At 48.2% G+C, this 22,663-nt stretch overlaps 2 protein-coding genes across 2 annotated transcripts in view; one reads left to right on the top strand and one right to left on the bottom strand.

Annotated features, from left to right (window-relative positions):
* Window positions 1–22,663, bottom strand: part of LOC138097115 (zinc finger protein 805-like) — a 724,976-nt gene that overhangs the window by 667,488 nt on the left and 34,825 nt on the right. The window lies entirely within an intron of this gene.
* Window positions 84–21,126, top strand: LOC138097117 (zinc finger protein 470-like). The gene is made up of 7 exons (XM_068993359.1): window positions 84–120; window positions 2,424–2,550; window positions 2,713–2,808; window positions 4,932–5,095; window positions 5,390–5,728; window positions 5,816–6,169; window positions 20,209–21,126. Exons 1-7 carry the CDS (start codon window positions 88–90, stop codon window positions 21,124–21,126), a joined length of 2,031 nt encoding a protein of 676 aa, XP_068849460.1. The 5' UTR covers window positions 84–87.

Here is a 22,663-nt window from a genome sequence, read left to right as displayed (position 1 = left end):
GTTTCACATCGTTCCTTTCTCCTCCTCCCAGCTCTGCCCTCTCGGGGCAAAGCCCTTCTCCACATGAGGAGCCAGGAAGAAGAGGTGATGGGAATTGAACTTCTTAAAGCCATGTCCCTGGTTAGTATTTTCTTTTTTCTCCTAAAGTACTAGCTTGCTTTTCAGGACTTTGGCAAGCTTGTTTCCTTCTGAAAATTGGAACAAAGCGCAGCGGAAATGGTAGGTCAGTTCAGTTCAGTTGCTCACTCGTGTCTGACTCTTTGCGACCCCAAGGACTGCAGCACGCCAGGCTTCCCTGTCCATCACCAACTCCTGGAGCTCGCTCAAACTCAGTGTCTATCTAGTCAGAGATATTTCTATGTAATGCAATCGACTATTCTTTTGAATTTAAAATATCTTAAGTGGTTGAAAACAAAACTAACAGCTTAGGTTTGCTGACCAGAACAGGACTTGAACATAGGTGTTCTGGCTTCAGAGACCATGTGTGGGAGGATATACTTTCTAGTCTTCATACACGCTCTGCTGTCTTGCAGCTGTGTTCTTTCTTGTGTGACCTTTCTCATGCCCATGAGACAGACAGTTTGGCTGACATACCAGCCCACTGCAGATACTGTTCTGCACACAGAACAAGTCCTTATGAATCCCGTGTGATCCTTCACTGACTTCAGAGAAGTAGTGTACACACTCGTTCCATTTCCCTCATATGTTTGCCTTTGTGCTTGATTTCCGGTTTTTGTCATGCTCCTCTGAGCTGTCAGATAAGCTTCTGCTAAATATGCTCTCAGCAGTGTCCTCAGGGAGTTGCTCTTCCACGAACTCTCCCTCCACTGTCTCTCATAATCCTGTGTGTTTATGAGAATTATTTCTGTGTGACACCACCACAGCCATGTTCTTAACTACCATAGCATACTGAAATTAGTAAAGTGAAATGTCAGTAAAGCTTTTATTGAAATATTAAACCAAATGTTTCACCTCTTTCTGGGCTCCTCTTCTTTCATTCCCATCTTTCCTTTATCATTATCATAGATAACAATTCTTGGGTACTTAGCCTGTACTGTGCCTGTTGCTTCATTTAATTCTCACCATGCTGCTCTAAGGTAGGTACTGAAATTATTCTCATATTTTTTAGGAGGGAAATCTTGAAGCACAAAGGAGTTGATCGACTTGGCAAAGATCACCCAGCTAGCCAGTGCTAGAGTCTGAACTCTTCGGAATAATCTGACCTTTTTCCCTGGTCTTACTCAAGACTGCTGTATATTCAAAACTCATTCTTAGATATTTATGGAAATGATTCTTAGATATTAATATAAATGAAATCACAAAAAGAGGAACGGAAAATCTCCCATCCGCCCTAGAACCAGCCTCACTTCATGGTTGGTTATAAATTCAGTTCATGTAACAAGACACGGGTTGCTTGTCATGTGCTTATCTCGTATGATCTCTCCTGACACTTCTCAGCAGCTTATCCAAAAACAGTTTGCCAAATGAGTTCTCTCCTAATCCAAATATATTTGTATTTCAAAAGAGAATAGTACTGCTAGGCCGTTTTTCTTTCATTTTTTAGGCATACCTCGGTATCTCAAGAACACTAAGATTTCTTAGAATATATTGTGGAGCTTGAAGTCATGCTCATCAGGTCAGCCTAATTCCTTGAAACTTTCTGTTGCAGTCCCAGAGCTCTTTAGACTCTCCTTGTAGAAAAGTGAGCTAACTCCTAACATATAAAATAATTCACTGCTTCGTAATATTCTAGGGGTTTTGTTTGTTTTGTTGTGGCGTGTTTTTGGCTGCACTGCAAGGCATGCAGGATCTTAGGGGTTGAACCCATGTCCCCTGCAGTGGGAGGGAGCATAGCATCTTAACAACTGGACTGCCAGGGAAATTCCCTTGATTATTGTTGTTGTTCAGTCACTAAGTTGTGCCCTGCTCTTTGTGACCCCATGGACTGCAGCCTACCAGGCTTCCTTGTCCTTCACTGTCTCCTGGAGTTTGCTCAAATTCATGTGAATTGAGTCAGTGATGCTTTCTAACCATCTCATCCTCTGCCACCCCCTTCTCCTTCTGCCGTCAATCTTTCCCAACATTAACGTCTTTTCCAATGAGTTGGCTCTTTGCATCAGGTAACCAAAATTCTGATGACACTCAGTTTTGAATGCAGTCAACATTTTTTCATGTGAGAATATCTCCTCACACCATAAAATGCTTTAAGAGTAGAGAGCATCTCTGTATTTTTCTTTTTCCTAATATGTAAAGTGTAACTAGGCAGAAAAGTTGTTCAGTTCAACTAACTACTTGATCTCTATCATTTAGACAGCCCACTGTAATTACTCACCCAGTTTTTTTTTTCCTAACTTATAACCCTAGAGCCAGCTAAGTCAGGGGATGAATGCTAATTGTGCAAGAGGACATTTGTGTAATTTCAGGATGCAGTGACTTTCATGGATGTAGCCATCGACTTCTCCCAAGATGAGTGGGAATGGCTGACTCTTGCTCAGAGGACTTTGTACAAGAAAGTGATGTTAGAGAACTACAGCAACCTGGCTTCACTGGGTGAGAGCGTTTGCTGCCTTCTGTCTCCCCTTCGGAGTCTTTCCACCTCAGTAGTCTGTCATATCTTATCAGCATTTTCCTGCGATGTTTCTCTTTCTCAGGACCACTTAGCTCTGGAATATCCACAGCATAGGTAATGTTCTTGTTTTCTCTTACATACAGGTCTTTGCATTTCAAAACCAGATGTGATCTCTTTCCTGGAGCAAGATAAAGAGCCCTGGATGATGAAAGGAGAGTTGACCAGAGGCCTGTGCCCAGGTAAATGCGGGATGGCTACAGCTGGGAAAACAATTCTCAAGGTGTTTCTTCCCTCTGACACTTGTTGGAAAACACCTCTCCAAGTCCTTCCCAAATTGAAACCTTTTGTTCTACAACTTTTTTTTTTTGTGTGTGCCATTTTAAATGTTATGGACAGAGGAGCCTGTCGGGCTACAACTGAGCAGTTGCGCACACACATATACACAACCTTTTATTTAATTATTTTTGGCTGTCCTGGTTCTTTGTTGCCACGCCACAGACTTTCTCTAGTTGCGGTGAGCAGGGCGACCCTTCATTGCAGTGCACGGGCTTCTCCCTGGGGTGGCTTCTCTTGTTGCAGAGCACGGGCTCTGGGTGAGCAGGCCTCAGTAGTCACGGGACGTGGGCATAGTAGTTGTGGTGTACAGGCTTAGCTGCCCGGCAGCATGTGGGATTTTCCCAGACCAGGGATCAAACCCATGTCCCCTGCATTGGCAGGCCAACTGTAAACCACTGGACTACCAGGGAACTCCTCTACCAGTATTTTTTAAGTGGGTCTTTTCTTCTTTTCCCCACGGGTACAACATACAACCTTTACTGACTTTCTACCAATACCAGTCTGTTTCTGAACTCTGTTGTGTTCCACTGATGTTTACCTAGTTCTGCTCAAGTACTATATTGTTATAATTATTCCTGATTTTGAGCCATTTTTTTAATTCTTTAGGCAGGTTTGTGTCCAATTTTTCAAACTTGTTTAAATGTTTCCTTTCTTTAAAATGTGACTTATCAAGTTAACCAGTGTATAACTACGTTTTTCTCTCTGCTTTTAATCATTTTTTCTCTTTATTGTTGTTGTTTCTTTTTGTTTTGTTGTCTGTGCTTTTTCTTTAATCCCCCTTCACATCATCCCACCCCTTGAATTGAAAAACTTTAGTTCTAAAAGTTAACTTTGTGACTTCATGTATTTTTTAATTTGCATTTTAAAACTCATCCACTTGAGATTCAAAATAACATCTTTTGATACCCATATGAAAGATGAAGAAAGTAACTCACTAATGTTACCTATTTCCTTCTTCTTTGTCTGTCTTCTCCCTTTTATTGTACTTACTAGGAGTTTTTGGCTTAGGTTACTTTCTTCAGTTTATTAGTTTTTTCACCCTATCCTGCTTAAAAGATTTTTTTCTGGCTTAGAGCGATAGGTGAGAGCCTGTGGGCACACACTGCAGGGAGATGAGCTTCAAGTGAGGAGGTTAGTTTATTCTGAGGCTTGCTGGGTGGCCTTTTCCTGCTTTCAGTCCTCAAAGTTTCAAGAAGTGGATGTTGGTAGGTCACTAACACTGTATGTTAATAAACAATAAATAATTTTTAAATGAATTAAGCATCCAACTCAAGATATTAGAAAAAACAATGAATCTCAGGAAAACTGAAATAAGTTACACATAGTGATTTATATTGCTAGAGATAAAAGCATATAAACTGTCAGGACAAATGAGAGAAGACACAAGGAAAGAAATAATGGTAAATGATGCCTAAGTACTTAAAAGAATGATATGAATCCATTTTTGAAACTCAACTATTTGTAAACAATTTGAAAATCTGAATGAAATGGATGATACTTTATGAGACTGTAATTACCAGAACTGACACCAGAGATAGAAAATTTGAACAGACCAGGTACCACTGAAAACATGTAGGAAGTCATTTAAGAACTGCTTCCTCCCCAAAAAGAAGCAATTAACCCCAAATAGTTTCACACAGTAATTATATAAAGCTTGTAAAGAAAAAAAATCATTGTTTGAAGTTTTCCTTGACAGAGAATAAAAAGAACTATTTTAAAATGTTATTGTGAAGATAGTGTAACATTCGACACCAAAAGAGCATCCCCAAAAAGGGAATTATTAATGCAATAATAAATATTAGTACAATATCTTAAATAAAAAGTCATGTTGAAATAATATACCATACCCAAGGAGGGTTTATTCTAGAAATGCAAAGATGGTCACATCACCTAACTTGAAGAACTGTCAAAAACATGTCCCTTTATAGGCTTCAGCAACTGTTGTGATTCAAATGGTTTTGTTTTGTAAGTTTCTGTTCTTCTAGCATTAAATAAAGGAGATATTTGCTTTCTTAATATCTTTCAGACTTGGAGTATGTGTGGATGAAAAAGGAATTATCTCTAAACCAGGACATCTATGAGGAAAAGTTATCTCAGGCAATGATAATGGAAAGACTTACAAGCTATGACCTTGAATGTTCCACATTAGGGGAAAACTGGAAGTGTGAAGACCTGTTTGAGAGGGAGCTGGTAAGTCCAAAGACACATTTTAGGCAAGAGACAGTCGGTCACATAGATACTCTTATTGAGAAAGGAGACTACTTTAACAAATCTGGGACAGTTTTTCATCTGAATACATTATGTTATATAAAACAGGTATTTCCCATCAAAGAGAGAATATATAATTTTGACACAGATAAGAAAAGCTTAAAGACACATTCCTTTGTGAAAAAAGACAAGCAGGTCTATGGAGAAAAGAAACTTTTGAAATGTAACAACTGTGAGAAAACTTTCAGCAAAATCTCAACTCTTACTCTTCATCAGAGAATTCATACTGGAGAGAAACCCTATGAATGTCTCGAATGCGGAAAAGCCTTTAGCCAGAGTGCCCACCTTGCTCAACATCAGAGAATCCACACAGGAGAAAAACCCTTCAAATGTACTGAGTGTGGAAAAGCATTCAGCCAGAATGCTCATCTCATTCAACACCAGAGAGTTCACACTGGAGAAAAACCTTATCAGTGTGAGCAGTGTGACAAAGCCTTCAGCCAGCTTGCGTATCTTGCCCAACACCAGAGAGCTCACACTGGAGAGAAACCCTACGAATGTATCGAATGTGGGAAGGCCTTTAGTTATTGTTCATCTCTGGCTCATCACCGAAGGATTCACACTGGAAAGAGGCCCTACAAATGCACTGACTGTAGGAAAGCCTTCCAGCAGAACGCTTCTCTTACACGCCATCGAAGGTACTGTCACACTGGAGAAAAGCCCTTCGATTGTATCGACTGTGGGAAAGCCTTCACTGACCACATAGGACTTATTCAGCATAAGAGAATCCATACTGGAGAGAGACCCTATAAATGTAAGGTGTGTGGAAAGGCTTTTAGCCATGGCTCCTCCCTGACCGTCCATCAGAGAATTCATACAGGAGAGAAACCCTATGAATGTAGTATCTGTGAGAAAGCCTTTAGCCATCGTGGCTCACTCACTCTTCATCAGAGAGTCCATACTGGAGAGAAACCCTATGAATGTAAGGAATGTGGGAAAGCTTTTCGGCAGAGCACGCACCTCGCCCACCATCAGAGAACTCATACTGGGGAGAAAGCTTACTAATGTAGGGACTGCAGCAAAACCTTCAGCCAGAGTGCTCATCTTGCACAGCGTCAGAAGATACACACTGGAGAGAAACCACATGACTGGAAGGAGTGGTAAGGCCTTCAGTCAGATTGCTCACCTTATTCAGCACCAGAGAGTTCACACCGGTGAGAAGCCTTATGAATGTTTTCAATGTGGGAAGGCCTTCAGTGATGGCGCCTATCTTGCTCAACATCAGAGACTTCCCACTGGCAAAAGACCCTACGCGTGTCTCGAATGTGGGAAGGCGTTCAGACAGAGGGCATCCCTGATCTGTCACCAAAGGCGTCACATGGGCGAGAAAACTTACAAATGCAGCATCCGTGGAAAAGCCTTGAGTCATCGTAAATCCCTTACTCTGCATCAGAGAATTCACACGGGAGAAACCTTACGAGTGTAAGGAATGCAACGAGGCCTCCAGCCAGATTGCCCATCTGACACTGCACAGGAGAGTTCACACTGGAGAAAGGCCGTATACGTGTAAAGCATGTGGAAAAGCGTTTAGGTAGACTGAACATCTTGCTCACCATCAGCGAATTCATGCTGGAGACTCGTCCTCGGTGATTGCCGCCTCTTCCTACCACCACGTCCTCTAGTTTCAATCTTCTAAACATTTCTAGAATCGATCACTTTTTTTTCTAGCTCAGTGTGTCATTATCACAGTTCAAGATGCAGCCATCTCATTTGGATTTCTGCATAGTGTTACAACCATATTTCCTCTTGCTCCCCTCAAGTGTATTTTTAACACTGTAGCCAACTGAATCTTTTAAAAATAAAGAATTTATTCATGTTACTTTTCCATTTAAAGCACTTATTTTGAAAAATAGGTAATCCACTTAAAGCATTTAGCATGCTATCATAGACTTATAATTAGTGCCATTAAGGTAGAATTTTCCTTACAGTGATGTTAAGCTACAAGTATAATGAGCCAGTAGGTCAAGACTAAGAAGCCTAAAATTTTAGAGTAAACAGAGAACTCTTTACTCTCCTTATAGGTCGGAAGGATGAACACATTCAGAATTGAAAGATGCTATGATATCCAGGGTAACATGGTGGCTTGCTCTTCCCTCTGTATGAATAAAAAGCCATCTACTGGAGGAGGAGATGGCAACCCAATCCATATTGTTGCCTGGGAAATCCCATGGACAGAGGAGCCTGCCGGGATACAGTCCAGGCAGTCGCAAAAGAGTCAGACACTACACAGTGACTAAACAACAACAACGTTTAGCAGAGGAAGGCTTAAAAAAAGGAGACAGCTAGCATCATTGGTGAGGAAATCTCACCGCACCTGGCACTTAGGAGTGAGACTAGGCCAGTTAGAACAAAAGCATTGGTAGAATGTGGGACTTGCCAGGGGAAAGTATTAAAAGTAAACTAAAATGAACCAGCTAGAAAACTTGAGTAGGTTAATAGCCATGAAATAAACTGCAAAAGACAGTTCAACACTTTAACTGTGGAAAAGAACCACAGACGGCTCCTGTGATACTGAATTATTCTAGCATATAAAATAAATACAGTAAAGCTTCCCATCTTGTTCTGTGAGACGGACAAGACAAATACCAAAACAGGAAAACATACATACTGCAGTTGGCTTTTGAATGTAGATGTTAAATATTTTTTAAATATTAAAATGCAGAGGAAATGAAAAGCTAGACATGTCTCTGTATAGACATACTCAGTCTGGCAGAGACATTTCTTCCCAAGTTAAATACGTGAATTCACTGCTAATCCAGTAGAAGTCCCAGTATGTAAGTTGACAAGCTCATTTTGACCATCTATATGGTACTGTGATATAACAAGGAGTAAAGTACAGTAATACTCATTAAATTAAGATTAGTTGAACATTTACTAATGTTCCAGGCACTGTTTTAGGTACTGGGGATGCAGCAAGGTGTGAAATGTACTGAAAAAAGTTTGATCTTGCAGATCTAGTGGGAAAACACAAACAAATTTGAAATGCAATACGATATAGTCAGTATGTGACATGTACCATGATGTGAAATGATCCAAAGAGGGATCCAGGGGGATCCAGGGGCTGGCAGGGGATGCCTTACACCCCCAGAACATATGGGCATTAGAGCCAGGGGGTGAGGGAAGAACTAGAAAAAGCTGTCAGCCACAAAGGACAAAATGAGAATAATTGTGATAGTCTCAAAGTGGATAATTACAATGCTTTGAGTGTTTCAGGGAGAACTGATGGTTTAACAAGGTTCATGAGAGTTCTTTTCACCCTTTGTGAATTGTGATTTAGAGGCTGTTAGAGATTTTTGTTTTCTGTGCTGGGTCTTAGTTACAGCATGCAGAATCCTTAGTTGCGGCATAAGGGATCTAGTTCCCTGACCAGGGATCAAATGTTTCATTTTGTTTTGGCAGCAGTCTTACTGAGCTATAACTCACCCACTTAAAGTATATGATTCAAGGAATTCCCTGGCAGTCCAGTGGTGAGGACTCAGCACTTTCACTGCTGAGAGGTGCGTGCGTGTGTGTGTGGGTGTCTGTGTGTGTGTGTGTGTCTGTGTGTGCTCAGTGGTGTCTGACTCTCTGATGTCCTGGACTGTAACCCATCAGGCTCCTCTTTCCATGGAACATTCCAGGGAAGAATACTGGAGTGGGTTCCCATTTCCTCCTTCAGTGTTCCTTCCTGACCCAGGGATGGAAACTGAGTCTCTTGTGTCTCCTATGTTAGCAGGAGGATTCTTTACACTTAGGAAACCATATATATATATAATTCAGTGACTTTTAGTATGTTCAGGGCTGTGTAACCATCACCACATTTAATTTTAGAATATTTTTATCATCTAAAAAGAGATCCCCTGCCCTCTAGTAGATACTCTTACTCCTGGTGGAGAACACTTATACCTGGAGCACTTCATACACCTGGAGGTACCTGGAGCATCCCGAGCTCTCCAGTTTCCTCTTGGCTGCTACGTAAGGCCATGTGAGGGGAGTTCATATCGAGAGGACACAAGCACTGGAAAATGGCGTTTGGGGCTTCCTCTTTACTTTGGCATAGAGGCTCGGAGATAGGTGGTCTTATCAAGAGCATGTGGAGATTTTTGATTGCCCTTATATATGATAAAAAGGATTTTTCATTTCAGTGGGGTGAAGGCAGATTGATCAGATGGCCTGGGACAGTTAGCTCTCTGGAAAGACGTAGATGTATGCTTTGCCCCTGATGAAGTTCTGACAGAGCGCTAAATCTACAATACTAAAGTACAAGAAAAACAGAATATTTCTGTAACCTTGGCTTGAGGCACACTTTCTTAAGCAGTACATGTAACGCAGGAGGTGACATTAAACTGAGTAACACTTCTGTGTGAAAGCATCAGTTAAGAGATAAATGAGAGACTGAAAAAAATGTCTGCAACAAATATGACAAAGGGCAATACTCCTGATATTAAAAGTACTGTTACAAATCAGTAATAGTAACACCTGCAACTCAGGAAAATGGACAGTGCTAACAGCAACCCACACCAGTATTCTTGCCTGGGAAATCCCGTGGACAAGAGGCTGGCAGGCCACAGACCATGGGGTAGCAGAGTCAGACATGACTTAGCAACTAAACAACAGTGGCCACTTTAAAGAAAATGAAATGAAAACAGCAAAAGAAAATTACCCACTATCATTAGTAGTCAAGGCAATGCAAAATAAAGTGATAATCTACTTTTTTTCCCCCAATAGATTGATTTAAACCATAGAAGAGTGATAATCCAGTTTTGGTGAATGTGTGAAAAACAAGGCAAATCCGTTTCCCATTATATAAATTGCTATATAGATACAGACCATTTGAATCAATATTCCTCAGAAGCCAAAGTGTACAAAGGTAGGTACATGTATAATGGGAAAACTTTTTAATGATAAACTCTTAGCAGTGTACGGTCATGGGCAAAGGGTTAAGTTAATTACACTCAATTCATTCAATAGAATTATATGCAACTGTTGAAAAGTGTATATAGCCGTAAAAGATAGTTGTGCTATATTAAATGAAAAGCATTTTTTCAGACCTGTAATCTAGTGTGAACTCATAATATCAAAAATAAGCCCCTAAATACATGTTTTTCTGTTTTTCTCTGCCCAGTTTTCCTTGCCTTCTTTTGACTGCAATCTCCTTTTCCTTTGAGTAGCTGGCCATGCCCTGTGTCACAGTTGAGTACATGAGGAAGCATGTCACTCAGACAGGCCTGCACAGAACGCAGACTGTCTCACTCTCCCCACCTCCAGTGCCTTTCCCCACGCCTAAGACCATTCTGCCGCTTTAACCCGAAATATCTCCAGCCCCTCCCCTCAGGGAGGCAGGTGAGATGTTCTCCCACCTCCTTGCTTGGCTGCCTAGGACTAAACCTTTTCCTTGTTGCAAACGTTGTCTTTCTTGCTGTGCCTTGGGCAAATGAGCCTGGTTAGGTAACAACGGATATCATCCTTACAGGAACCAGATAAACGGTACACTGGACCTCTATGATTTCTGTTTTTTTTTTTCACAGCTGCATGTGTATATCTACATTTGTCAAAATATTTAATGGAAGTCATTAATGACTACCTAAGACTAGCTGACTCTTCACATTTCTGTGGCCACCCAGACATTTCAGCAAATGCTCTTGTGCTTGGCTTTGTGATTTATGGTGTAAGAGGCCCAGCCAGGAGGCCTGGTTCCCACCCCAGCCCGCCATGGCCCTCCTGTGCCGCCTCTCTCGTCTGTACCACTGTCTCACCTGGAAGCTTGGTTGTGAGGATTAAATACGTTCTTAAGTCATAAAAACGCCAACAACAGAAGCTGGCATATAAGTTGAGTTGCTTAGTCATATCTGACTCTCTGGCTCCATGGACTATACATACACAGTTTATGGAGTTCTCCAGGCCAGAATACTCGAGTGGGTAGCCTTTCCCTTCTCCAGGGGATCTTCCCAACCAGGGATCGAACCCAGGTCTCTCGCATTGCAGACAGATTCTTTACCAGCTGAACCATAAGGGAAGCCCAAGAATACTGGAGTGGGTAGCCTATCCCCTTCTCCAGCAGATCTTCCTGACCCAGGAATCGAACCTGGGGGGCTTCCTGCATTTCAGGTGGATTCTTTACCAACTGAGCTATCAGGGAAGCCACAATAAAAAGGGTGAATACTGTTTTTTTATGATCGTTTCTTACTTTGCATCTCGGTATGTTTCACAAATTTTCTATAATTCAGCTATTTTGTATAACCTCACGCTGAAGTAAGCTGCCCAGAAGCATCCCTCAGTCCAGCCCAGGAGATGGGTGGACCTGGCACCCTCCTTTTCTGGAATTTTCTCTCCTCCCCCCTTCCTCGCTAAGCAAACCCTCTCCTCTCCACTCGTCTGCCCTTCCCTCCCCCATCTCCCTCCTCTCTCCGTTTTCCTTCTCTCATTCCAGCCCTCGATTCCTCCCCTCTTCCTCCCCAACTTCTTTTGGCCGTGGCTCCGGTGCCGCGCGAGCCTCTGGGAGTGAAGGGGCGCGGTCGGGTCTCGGGTGGGTTCCGCTCCGGGCGCGGGCTTCTGGGAAGTGTGGTCGGGCCGACCGCGCAGGCGCCGCGCGGCCTAGCGCGCCTAGCGCGGTGGTCCCTGTCCAGACCGAGCGGCGTGGGTGAGTCCGGGGGTGGCCGGGGTAGGGGCGGGATGAGAGGGAGAGTGGGCGGGTCGGTCCCGAGAAGAGGTGTGCGGACTGAAGGGGGGGCGCCAGGGTCCCAGTGGGAACTGCGGGCTGAGGGGAGGGTGTGCCGGCGGGGAGCGCCGAGGGGAGGGGCCTGGGGGTCCAGCTGGGAACTGAGGGCCGAGCGAAGGCGGGCCGAGGGGAGGGGCGTGGGGGTCCAGGTGGGAACTGAGGGCTGAAGGGGAGCGCCGAGGGGAGGGGCGTGGGGGTCCAGCTGGGAACTGAGGGCCGAGCGAAGGCGGGCCGAGGGGAAGGGCGTGGGGGTCCAGGTGGGAACTGAGGGCTGAAGGGGAGCGCCGAGGGGAGGGGCGTGGGGGTCCAGCTGGGAACTGAGGGCTGAAGGGGAGCGCCGAGGGGAGGGGCGTGGGGGTCCAGCTGGGAACTGAGGGCCGAGCGAAGGCGGGCTGAGGGGAGGGGCGTGGGGGTCCAGCTGGGAACTGAGGGCTGAAGGGGAGCGCCGAGGGGAGGGGCGTGGGGGTCCAGCTGGGAACTGAGGGCCGAGCGAAGGCGGGCCGAGGGGACGGGCGTGGGGGTCCAGCTGGGAACTGAGGGCTGAAGGGGAGCGCCGAGGGGAGGGGCGTGGGGGTCCAGCTGGGAACTGAGGGCTGAAGGGGAGCGCCGAGGGGAGGGGCGTGGGGGTCCAGCTGGGAACTGAGGGCTGAAGGGGAGCGCCGAGGGGACGGGCGTGGGGGTCCAGCTGGGAACTGAGGGCTGAAGGGGAGCGCCGAGGGGAAGGGCGTGGGGGTCCAGCTGGGAACTGAGGGCTGAAGGGGAGCGCCGAGGGGAAGGGCGTGGGGGTCCAGCTGGGAACTGAGGGCTGAAGGGGAGCGCCGAGGGGAGGGGCGTGGGGGTCCAGCTGGGAACTGAGGGCTGAAGGGGAGCGCCGAGGGGAGGGGCGTGGGGGTCCAGGTGGGAACTGAGGGCTGAAGGGGCGGGCCGAGGGGAGGGGCGTGGGGGTCCAGCTGGGAACTGAGGGCTGAAGGGGAGCGCCGAGGGGAGGGGCGTGGGGGTCCAGCTGGGAACCGAGGGCCGAGCGAAGGCGGGCTGAGGGGAAGGTGTGAGGACTGAAGCAAGAGGGTGTGCGGCTCAGCGAGAGGCGGGGCAGAAGCCTGGAGCCAGGAAGCCGTCACCAACCTGATGGGATGGGATGGGGAAGGAGGCGAATCCCTGTCTGCGTGTGAGTGTGTGGCTGTATGCACACCGGTGTCTGCGTGGGTGTCCCCTTTGTCTAGTCTTTGGCCGTCCCTGTTGGGGGATATCCCTGGGTGACCACCCGTGTCCACACCCTTAGTTGTGTGTCCGCCTTTATCTCTGTCCATGGTGTCTTTGTGAGTGTCATCCAGGTGTCAACCTGTCTCATCTGTCACTTTTCCAAGGGGTTGCAAAGAGTCAGATGTGACTTAGCGACTAAACAACAACAAGCTGGCTGCCAGAATCGCAATCCACATATGATCATTTCTGCATCCCGGGGGCTTTCATTCTTGGGGAGGGAAGACAGATGATAAGCTTGAAAATAACTTTTTAAAGAGACAGTTGTCAGCAATGATGCGGGCTATAAGAAGATGGCAGAGGGTGAGGGGTGGTTGCTATTAATGCTTGAGCTTGGGGCCCTGGGAATGGGAAACTTCTCCACGGAGGTGACATTTGAATAGACGGTGAGAAGGAGCCATCCAAGGGAAGAGCATTTCTGACAGCGGGAACAGCAGCTGCGAAGGCCAGTGCACCTGAGGCCAAGTGTTTGAGAGGGGAGTAGAGTGGGAGACAGAAGGTCCTCAGGGCAGACCATAAGGGCCACGTGGGCAGGGGTGAAGACTCCTAATTTCTAATGCCTGTGGGAAGCCATAGAAGAATTTTAAGCTAGAGGACGTTTTTTGCTGAGGGCTTGCCCAGGCATTAGTGTGTGCAAGGCATGGTGCTCTGAGGTTTGTGGAAGACACCAGCCTGTGTGTTTATGATCCTTTGTGATGTACAGTGGGGCTTTTTTAAAAAAAAAATTATATTGCTTTTTTATTTGAAATTTCACTGTTTAAAATTTATGGGGACCGACATTCAAATTGATAATGTTCTCTTTTTTATTGAAGTACAGTGGATTTACAATGTTGTGTTAATTTCTGCTGTACATCAAAGCAATTTAGTTATGTGTTTATGTGCTTTTTCACGTCCTCTTCCATTATGGCTTGTCACAGGATGTTGAATGTGATTCCCTGTGCTGCGCAGTGGGGCCTTGCTGGTTCTCCGTTCTATACAATAGTCGGCACCTGCTAACCCCAGGCCCCCAGCCCACCTTCCCTGACGCCCCCGCTCCTCCCTGCAACCGCAGGTCTGCTCTGCGAGTCTGTGTCGTCGACGTGCGTTTCTGTCGTACTTTAGATTCCACATACAGATATCATACGGTGAAACGGGGTGGGTGGACATAGTGCCCACCTTTCAGGGGTATTAGGAGGATTAAGTGAGAGGTGTTGGTCCAGCGCTTGGCAGGTGGCAAGCACCTGAGTGTTTGCTATTAACGTGTGTGTGTGTGTGTGTGTGTGTGTGTGTGTGTGTGTGTGTGTCCCTCCCTCCTGCCTCTCTGGGGCAAGTGTGTGTTTGTCCTGTCTGCCCTGTGAGGCGGATCTAGGCCTGGCCTCTCACCGTGCCTCCCTTTCTCTCCCCAGACTGTTAGGGGCCAAACCCCGGCGATGACATGCTCAGCGCAGGACCTGAGTTATGTCTCCTTAACAGTGTTATGCTCCGAGCCCGTATCTCCAAACCGACCGAGAGAGCAAGTCCACCACAGTAATGCAAACGCAAGAAGGGAGTTTGTTTATTCCTAGCGCGCTAGGGCCCAAGTCTCATCCCGCACAAGGGAATCCGACAAGAGCCCTGAACAAAGGAGTATGGCGGCTTATATACAGGCAGTTCTTTGTCTCAGTTACAGGAGTAGCTGGCGTTACATGATTGGCCAGGCAGGATGAGCACATATCCTGTCTCTTTCTGGTAAACATGACTCAGGTCCTAGAGCCCGTCGTTTGGTCCCTAACATTCCCCCCTGTCCTTAGATCATATAGAGGAATCTTCCTCTCGGTCCTGAGACACAGTTTGATATTGTTGTCGAAGCACAAACAGCTGTACTGTATTTATGCGTTTTTTAACAAAGGCTACAAGTCTATTGATAATACAAGGGCCAAAGGTAAGCATCAGTAGAAGTATTAGCAGGGGTCCCAGCAAGGTGGAGATTAGGGTGGTCAACCAAGGGGACTGTTGAAACCAAGACTCAGACCATCCTTGTTGAGCCTCACGTTCTCGTCTACGTTGGGCTAGTCCCTCTCTTACTTCGGCCATAGATTTTTAAACTATTTTTGTGTGATCAGCATAAAAACAACACTCTTTTTTTAGGCAGCACAGAGTCCCCCCTGAATCCCCCCACAGATCTTTTAGTTATGCCTGGGCGCACCTGGACATGCCCAGAATGCATGATTTCGGAGCTTGCCCCTCTTCCAGGGTACATTTACCACCGGCTTAAGGTCAAAGTATAAGTCTGGCCACCAAGTATTTGGTGGATGTATTGCGGTGGTGGAGTTAAGCATCTCACGTGTTAGTCTATTTTGCAGTTTTTAGGTGATTTTGACGGGTTGGTGTGGGTTTACGCTGGCAGCTTTGGAGCAGAGTAACATGGTCATCCATAAGATGGTCCAGACGAGTTGTCTTGGTCCTGTCGACGACGCCGGAGCTTTAGCCTCAGGGGGTTGGACGGGTGCAGAGACGCTTTTTATTTATTTATTTTTTAGCGTCTTCCTGCTCTGCTGAAGCAGCTGGGCTTGCAAGGCACCCAAGGCCCAATACTGTCGACCTGGCCTTACCTCGGTGAAATCTATTTTCCAGTGTTGCCCTGGTCCTTCTCCCCGATACCTCAGTCCTGCATGTTGTCCTTTTCCTGGCCTCAGCTGTTGACACGCCTTACAAGCATGCACTATGCTCCTTAAGTTGTCTGGTGCCGGGGAAATCGCAGGCGCACAGTTTGAAAGAGCATCAGAGTCTTTTTTTTTCCCCAGATGAGTAGACAGGTGTAAATGCTCACATAGTTGCTGTCCCAACTGAGCAGGGAGTATCAAGTAGCCGTCTGAGTCTCGGTACCATCTATCTTTACCTTTTTGAAGGTTGGTGTGTTCTTGGATCTAAGCAAGTTCTGTGGATGAATATTTAGGGGACTGCAATGCTGGAGACCTGGGTTCGATCCCCGGGTTGGGAAGATCTCTGGGAGAAGGGAATGGCTACCCACTCCAGTATTCTTACCTGGAGAATTCCATGGACAGAGGAGCCTGGCGGGCTACAGCCCTTGGGGTCGCAAAGAGTCGGACATGACTGAGTGACCAACACACACACAACAGTGAATATGTTGATTCACTGGGTTATGATCATTTTGCCTTTGATTCCTTCTCTGTCACTCAAGTCTGTGACTTTCTGCTCTAAACAGCCTCACATTTGTTTTATTTCTCTGTGAGAGGGCCATCCCCAAATAATGAGGCATGGAGAAAACGGAGGGGCAGGTCCTTGTTGAAATGACTTCATATACATCCTGTGTGCCTTTCCTAAACCCTCCTGGCTTTTCCATCCATTCCTCCAGACCTCTGTAAGGAGGGCCCTGTGGCGAGTGGTTGTGGGTTTCTTCTTGCATGAGTCAGTGATATTCAGGGATGTGACTGTGGGCCTCACCCAGGAGGAGTGGCACCATCTGGAGCCTGCCCAGAAGGGACGTGATGCTGGAGAGCCTCCAGAACCTGGTCTCGCTGGGTGAGGGGCCGCTTCGCTGGGTTACCTGCCATCAGCCTGTCACGTGAGGACTACAAAGATAAAAGGTGGACAGGTGTGATGACACAGAAATCACTCTACTCGAAGCTAAAACTAAAGTTGACAGATGGTGAAATGGGGAATAATATTTACCACATGGATAGCCGTCAAAGGATTGAAAGTAAAAGTGTTAGTCACTCAGTCACGTCCGACTCTCTGACCACATGGGCTGTAGCCCACCAGGCTCCTCTGACCATGGGATTCTCCAGGCAAGAATACTGGAGTGGGTTGCCTATCCTTTCTCCAGGGGATATTCCCAACCCAGGGATTGAACCCAGGTCTTCCCACATTGCAGGCGGATCCTTTATCATCTGAGCCACCAGGGAAGCTCAAAGTGAAGGTGATAGTAGCTCAATCATGTCCGACTTTGTAGCCTGCCAGGTTCCTCTATCCGTGTAATTCTCCAGGCAAGAATACTGGAGTGGGTTTCCATTCCCTTCTCCAGGAGTTCTCCTCGACCCAGGGATCGAACCCAGGTCTCACATACTGCTAGGAGATTCTTGACTGTCTGAGTCACCCGAGAAAACCTAACCTTGAGGAGATTATAATTATATAAAGAGCTCCTAAGAATAAATATGAAAAAGGCTGAATGCAATTCATAGATGTGGAAATACATGGGATCACACTTTATAAAAGGTTTTTAAACCTTGTGCTTAGTTGCTTAGTCATGTCTGACTCTTTGTGATTCCATGGACTGTAGCCCACCAGGCTCCTCTGTCCATGGAATTTTTCAGACAAGAATACTGGAGTGGTTGCCATTTCCTTCTCCAGGCGATCTTCCCAACCCAGGGATCGAACCCATGTGTCCTGTGTCTTCTGCATTGCCGGTGGATTATTTACCTGCTGAGCCATCGGGCAAGCCTCTTTAAACCTTACTAGTAGTCAAAGAACTATTCATATAAACTGAGGCAAAGAAATAGTTTTTGCTCATGTGGTACACAGAGATGGTAAAGAACAATAGCCTGAATTACGAAGTTATCAGAAAGGGACTCTGTCCTTTTAGGGGTATAATGTTGGGACAACTCCTTTGGAGGACAGCTTGGCATTATCAGCCAAATTTTCAACTATTCCATTTTTAGAGATCTATCCTTTAAGAAATCTTTCTCTGAGTGTGCAAAGTTTTCCATGAGGGAGGGGGGAAAGAAATGACCTAAATGTCCACCTATACAAGACTGACTAACCTATCAAGGTGTAGCCATATGATAGAAACCATGTTTTTCAAAGATGAGCACTCTGTAGGCAGTGACATGGAAGAGTGTCCCTTCTTGTTGTTTAGTTGCTACGTTGTATTTGGCTCTTTGCAACCCCATGGGCCACAGGACACCAGGCTTCCATGTCCTTCACTGTCTCTCAGAGTTTGCTCAAACTCATGTCCATCGAGTTGGTGATGCCATCCAACCATTTCATCCTCTGTCATCCCCTTCTCCTCCTGCCCCCAATCTTTACCAGCATCAGGGTCTTTTCCAGTGATTTGGCTTTTCGCTTTAGGTGGCCAAAGTATTAGAGCTTCAGTTTCAGCATCAGTTCAGTTGCTCAGTCATGTCCGACTCTTTGTGACCCCATGAATCACAGCACTCCAGGCCTCCCTGTCCATCACCAACTCCCGGAGTTCACTCAGACTCATGTCCATTGAGTCAGTGATGCCATCCAGCCATCTCATCCTCTGTCGTCCCCTTCTCCTTCTGCCCCCAATCCGTCCCAGCATCAGAGTCTTTGCCAATGAGTCAACTCTTTGCCTGAGGTGGCCAAAGTACTGGAGTTTCAGCTTTAGCATCATTCCTTCCAAAGAAATCCCTGGGCTGATCTTCAGAATGGACTGGTTGGATCTCTTTGCAGTCCAAGGGACTCTCAAGAGTCTTCTCCAACACCACAGTTCAAAAGCATCAATTCTTCTGCGCTCAGCCTTCTTCACTGTCCAACTCTCACATCCATACATGACTACTGGAAAAACCATAGCCTTGACTAGACAGACCTTAGTCGGCAAAGTAATGTCTCTGCTTTTGAATATGCTATCTAGGTTGGTCATAACTTTTCTTCAGTCCTTCCAATGAATATTCACGGATTGATTCCCATTAGGATTGACTGGGTTGATCTCGTTGAAGTCCAAGGGACTCTCAAGAGTTTGAGGGGGAGGGGTGGCACATAGCCTTGAGAGGCATCAGCATACAGAAGACTCTGAACCAATATAATATTATAAAGTAGTTATCCTCCAATTAAAAATAAGTACATTTTTTAAAAAGAAGAAGCTACTTAAGTCCAGACCATGAAGGTCTGGCCTCACTTAACCAAGGGGTTCTAAAATTCCAGTACTGGTGAGGCCAGGTGGGGATTTATATGCTTTTTATTGCCTCACAGAAATAAGGGCTTTTAGTGACTGTATCCTCACACTTTTCTTGACGTTGCATAAGATCTCAGTTTTTAAATGTCAGGAATGGGGCCATTACGTCTAGGATACAGAGTTCCCACTAACGGAACTCAGACTGGAAATAGAAATGAACAGGATACCTGTTGGAGGGGGTTGGAGACTCGCCTTGGCCGTGATTTGCAAGGAAGGATGGATGTGTGAAAAGAAGAGGTCTGGAGCCAGCCCACAGGGGTACCTGTGCCCCAGAACTGGGCACCTGAGGATGGGAGTGAGGGCCCCCCCTCCCCGCCGGGCGCGGTGGGGAGGGATGGAGCTGGAAGACAGGGTAACCTTCACACGCCACCAACCGCAGCTGTATTGGTATTCTTTCTAATAAAAGCTGATACTCCCAGAAGCCTAACCGGTAGGGGATGTTAAGGATGGACCTTGCAGTAACCCCTTACTCGGATTTGCGAGCCTTCTGGCCCGCCCCGTGCCCTCCTCCGAGCTCCCAAAGGAACACCCCTTGTCAGCTCCCCTCCTCGGTCGATTCTGCCCGCTCGAGCCGCGTGTCCCGCCAGCGTATTGCTATGCTTTTAGAGGCTCCGTCTGTGGCCCGCGGTTTCTCTATCCCCGGGTTTGGGAAACCTCTTCCTTCCAGTACTAACCGCGCGTGTTTCCTCCTCTCTTCCTTCTCCCCATCCAGACGTGGACACTTGGCCCGCAGTGAAAGAAGCGGGCCCGAAGGAGGAGATTTCGGAAGACGGACCATCCGCAGAAGGGCCCGTGAGGCACGGGGCCGGGGGTGCCGCCCTGGGCGGAGTGCGCATGCAGGGTGACCGCGCGGACACGCCGCGGGGGAGCGCTCGGACCCGTCAGGGACGGCGGGGAACCTCCCGGGAGTCGGCCCCCGAGTGCCCCCCAGCGCCCCCCGGGTCGGCCATGCGGGGAAAGGGCCTCGCAGGTCACTTGGACCTCGGGAATCCTTTCAGGCCGGACGTGGAGAAGAGCGCGTACGGCTGCAGCGAGTGCGGCAAGGCCTTCGGCCGCAGCTCGTCGCTGACGAAGCACCAGCGCATCCACACCGGCGAGAAGCCCTTCCGGTGCGACGCGTGCGGGAAGCAGTTTCTGGAGCGCTCGTCGCTGACCATCCACCTGCGCGTGCACACAGGCGAGAAGCCGTACGCCTGCGGGGACTGCGGCAAGGCCTTCAGCCAGCGCATGAACCTGACGGTGCACCAGCGCACGCACACCGGTGAGAAGCCCTATGCGTGCGGCGCTTGCGGCAAGGCCTTCCGGAAGACCTCGTCCCTCGCCCAGCATGAGCGGGTGCACACGGGCGAGAAGCCGTTCGCGTGCGGGGACTGCGGCAAGGCCTTCAGCCAGAGCATGCACTTGCTGGTGCACCGGCGCACGCACACGGGCGAGAAACCGTACGCGTGCGGGGAGTGCGGGCGCGCCTTCAGCCAGCGCATGCACCTCACGGAGCACCGGCGCACGCACACGGGCGAGAAGCCCTACGCCTGCGGGGACTGCGGCCGCGCCTTCAACAAGAGCTCGTCGCTGACGCTGCACCGGCGCAACCACACGGGCGAGAAGCCGTACGCGTGCGGCGAGTGCGGCAAGGCCTTCAGCCAGAGCTCCTACCTGATCCAGCACCAGCGGCTGCACATCGGCGTGAAGCCCTTCGAGTGCGGCCGCTGCGGCAAGGCCTTCAGCAAAAACTCGGCCCTGACGCAGCACCAGCGCCTGCACACGGGCGAGAAGCCCTACGCCTGCCCCGTCTGCAAGAAGCGCTTCACGGGCCGCTCGTCGCTGGTGGTGCACCAGGCGGGCCACACCGGCGAGAAGCCCTACGCCTGCGGCGAGTGCGGGAAGGCCTTCGGCCAGAGCGCCTACCTCATCGAGCACCAGCGCATCCACACGGGCGAGAAGCCCTACCGATGCGCGCAGTGCGGCAAGGCCTTCATCAAGAACTCCTCGCTCACCGTGCACCAGAGGATCCACACGGGGGAGAAGCCCTACGCGTGCGGCGAGTGCGGGAAGACCTTCAGCCGGAACACCAACCTCACGCGGCACCTGAGGGTCCACGTCTAGGGAGGCTGGGCGCCCCCCAGTCTGCACCAGGTGAACGGGGTCCTAGGCTCGGAGTCTCCCCCCAGATGGGGTCCTCTGCGCGGAGTCTCCACCAGGTGGGCGTGGTCCTAACCTCGGAGTCTCCGCCAGGTGGGTGGGGTCCTTAGCTTGAACCTCCACCAAGTGGGCGGGCCCTTACCTCGGCTGTAAGCGGGGGCGCTATGACTTGGGGGCCCAGGGTGGCACAGCCCCACACAATCTTAGAATGTGGGGGTCCAGGACCGGCTTCCGCTTTACGCGCGCTCCTTGGCCCGGCGTCCTCACCTCCGGACCAGAAGGCAAGCTCCTCCTTGCCCAGTGTACTGGGAACGCTGCGAAGCTGAATGTGGCTGGAAACCCAGGGGAGCACCAGGAACCCAGGGGGCCAGAGTTCCGACCCGAGCTCTCAGTAGATAAGCGCCGGGCTGGAGCGTTTCCAGCCTCCGGTCTTCCTTGGGTAGGGGCGTGGAGGAGGTGTCTGGATGAGAGCGTGGGGACATTTCTCCTCTTGGCACACACACCCGCACTCTAGTCCTAACAAGGTGGTCACTGTCTGTGAGCTCCCTAAGATCTAGAGGGGGACCCTTCATCTTTCCACATCCCAGCCCCGCTGCAGTCTCGCTAAACTGTTCCGGAAGAGCTCACCCCACCCCAAGCTAATAAGCGGTAGAAGTTGGCAAGTTATTCGTGAGGGGGGAAATTTTTTTTTTCGAGGTAGCAATAACAGTAATTGCTTCAGATGCCAGAGTTTCTCATGGTAGTCTGTTCAAATTTTTTTTAATAAAACTTCACGAAGGAAGTCCAACGTCATTTTAAAGTCATCAGACGAGAAAGGAACAGGGACGGTGTGTTCAGTCAAAGTCGGTTTCAGTGCTTGTGGGAGAAGGTGGGGGAGCGAGTGGCAGCAGGCCTAATACTCAGGGTTAAATGCTGGAGTTGATAAGCTTGCGCGCTGGAGTCTCTTTTCATAGTTGTTTTTGCAGTTAAACTTGAAGGAATGTCCTCAGCTTGACCAGAAGCTTTGTGTACACATAGAGTTCCCCGAGTCCCCTCTTTCTGGGGCCTGTTTTGTTTGGTTGGTTGGTTTGGGGTTGTTTGTTTGGTTGGTTGGTTGGTTTTGCTGCAGGCTTGCAGGATCTCATTTCCCCAAGCAAAGACTGAACCCAGGTTAAGGCAGTGAAAACCCAGAGCCCTAACCACTAGACCTCCAGGGAACACCAGGGCCTTTTCCACCACTTTTGTTATTTTAATACTCAGTGCTACTGGTCACAAATATCCTGGTGTCTGAATGTCCCACACTTCCTGGCACCAGTGTTCATGAAGAATAAATAATTCATTCTAAGCAACCACTTAGATCCACTGGAGAAGGGGTAGGCTACCCACTCCAGTATTCTTGGGCTTCCCTTGTGGCTCAGCTGGTGAAGAATCCGCCTGCAATGCGGGAGACCTGGGTTCGATCCCTGGGTTGGGAAGATCCCCTGGAGAGGGGAAAGGCTACCCACTCCAGAATTCTAGCTTA

This window comes from Capricornis sumatraensis, chromosome 20, assembly GCF_032405125.1.
Source record: "Capricornis sumatraensis isolate serow.1 chromosome 20, serow.2, whole genome shotgun sequence".
Lineage (NCBI taxonomy): Eukaryota > Metazoa > Chordata > Mammalia > Artiodactyla > Bovidae > Capricornis > Capricornis sumatraensis.
This window is presented reverse-complemented; position numbering and strand designations above follow the sequence as displayed.